Genomic DNA, 2028 nt, shown 5'->3' with positions numbered 1-2028 from the left:
AATCAACATCATGGTGAAACTAAAGATTGCTTTGGATTACTCATGGACGAAGATGAAGCAATTGTGTCTGACTGGGAAGAAGTTGTAGAAAACATCCATGAGATGAATTTAAATGATGAATTGTTGCGTGGCATCTATGAATATGGTTTTGAAAAGCCTACAGCTATTCAACAGCGCGCTATTTCGCAATGCATCAAGGGGCATGATGTTATTGTCCAGGCACAATCTGGTACTGGAAAGATAACTGCTGTGTTGATTTCAATCCTCCAACAAATAAATACTAGTTTGAACAAGTGTCAAGCCCTCATTATGGTACCTTCATTTGAGATTGCTCATCAGATTCAAAATGTAAGTTTATTTTTTTAATTACATTTTGAATTGTGTAAAACTTTAAATGATAACCTCATTTTTAGGTGCTTAATGTGTTGGGTAAATTCATGAAAGCAGAATGTTGTGCTTGCACTGGCTTAAAGAACGTCTACGATTATGTACGTGAGCTGAATACTTTCCCCCATGTAGTGGTTGGGACTCCTTCTTGTGTTCATGATTTAATTAATAAATGTCTTTTACGGAGTAAATTTATCAATATATTTGTATTGGTGGAACCTAATTTATTGTTTTATCGAGGTAGTAAAGTTCAAATTGTAAAGGTGTTCAAGTCCCTAGAAGAAAATACCCAGGTTATTTTATTATCTAGTCAAATGTATAAAAAAGCTTTAGATGAGAGCACTCAATTTGTGAGTAATCCGGCACTCATTATTATGCAGAAAGAAGAACTAACACTGGAAGGTATGTAGAATAACAAGTTTTCGTACTTTGTTAGATCTACATTTAATTTATAATTAATAAAAATAAAAATAGATAAACTTAATATTTAGCTTTCAAACAATTTTACATCAACAATTCTCAGAAAATTGAGACTCTCAATGGACGTTCCAGCAAATCTATTAACTACGTTCTGTACTCAGAACCACCTAAGATGGATGTTGGTGGGACTATTGACTCTGACTGGAATGTTGTGGTAGATAACTTTCATGACATGAATTTAAAAGAAGAATTGTTGCGTGGTATTTATCAATATGGTTTTGAAAAGCCATCCTCTACTCAACTGCGTATTTTTTTGTCATGCATTATGGGACATGACATTATTGTTCAGACTCAATCTGGTGTTGGAAAGACAACTGCTGTGGTGATTTCAATTCTTCAACAAATAGATACTAGTTTGAACGAGTGCCAAGCACTCATACTGGTTCCGTCAGTTGAGTTGGCTCGCCAGATTCAAAAGGTAAACTTAGTTTTTATAATTAAAATTTGAAATGTTTATAATACAACATTGATTTTAGGTGGTTATTGATTTGGGTAAATTCATAAATGCAGATTGTCATGCTTGCATTGGTATTGAACAGTATTGTGGTTATATTCAAGAGCCATATACTGTCTCCCATATCGTGGTTGGGACACCAGCCTGTGTTTCTGATTTGATTTGTAGAAAATCACTAAGAACTCAATTTATCGAGACATTTATGTTGGAGGAACCTAATAAACTGTTGTCTGGGAGTATCAACATTCATATCGAAAAGATCATAGGATCCCTTGATAAAGGTACTCAGGTGATATTATTATCTAATCAAATGTCCGAAAAATCTTTTTATGAGAGCTCTTACTTCATGAGTAATCCAGTACACATTTTTATGCAGAAAGATGTATTAACATTGGATTCCAATTTGGAAGGTATGCGTAATAAGTCGTTATCAATACTTTCTCAATTATAAACCCTTATTGTTGTTATTTCTTTATTTGATTTTTAATTAAGTGTTATTTAAATAGGCATAAAACATTTTTTTGTCAACTTCACCATGGAAGAATGTAAATTTGACAGTTTATGCAATTTGTTTGATACTCTAAGTATTACCCAGGTTGTGATATTTTGTAACACATGCTATAAAGTAGAGTGTTTGACTGAGAGTATGCGTTTGAAAAGATTCAACGTATCGGCTATGCATCGAGAAATGGATCGTCAGCAAAACA

The 2028-nt window shown here is 33.3% G+C and overlaps 1 protein-coding gene across 1 annotated transcript; it reads left to right on the top strand.

Annotated features, from left to right (window-relative positions):
• Positions 1-9: 9 nt before the first annotated feature.
• LOC111033132 (eukaryotic initiation factor 4A-I-like) lies at positions 10-2020 on the top strand (the record flags this gene model as incomplete). Its single annotated transcript, XM_022313730.1, has 5 exons — positions 10-348; positions 414-789; positions 879-1285; positions 1344-1731; positions 1828-2020. Coding segments are annotated over exons 1-5 (1670 nt in total), but the record flags the coding sequence as incomplete, so codon positions are not given.
• Between the last annotated feature and the right edge of the window lie 8 nt (positions 2021-2028).

This window comes from Myzus persicae, unplaced genomic scaffold, assembly GCF_001856785.1.
Source record: "Myzus persicae strain clone G006 unplaced genomic scaffold, MPER_G0061.0, whole genome shotgun sequence".
Classification (NCBI taxonomy): domain Eukaryota; kingdom Metazoa; phylum Arthropoda; class Insecta; order Hemiptera; family Aphididae; genus Myzus; species Myzus persicae.
Note: the sequence above shows the minus strand (reverse complement) of the source record. Positions and strands in the feature narration are given on the sequence as shown.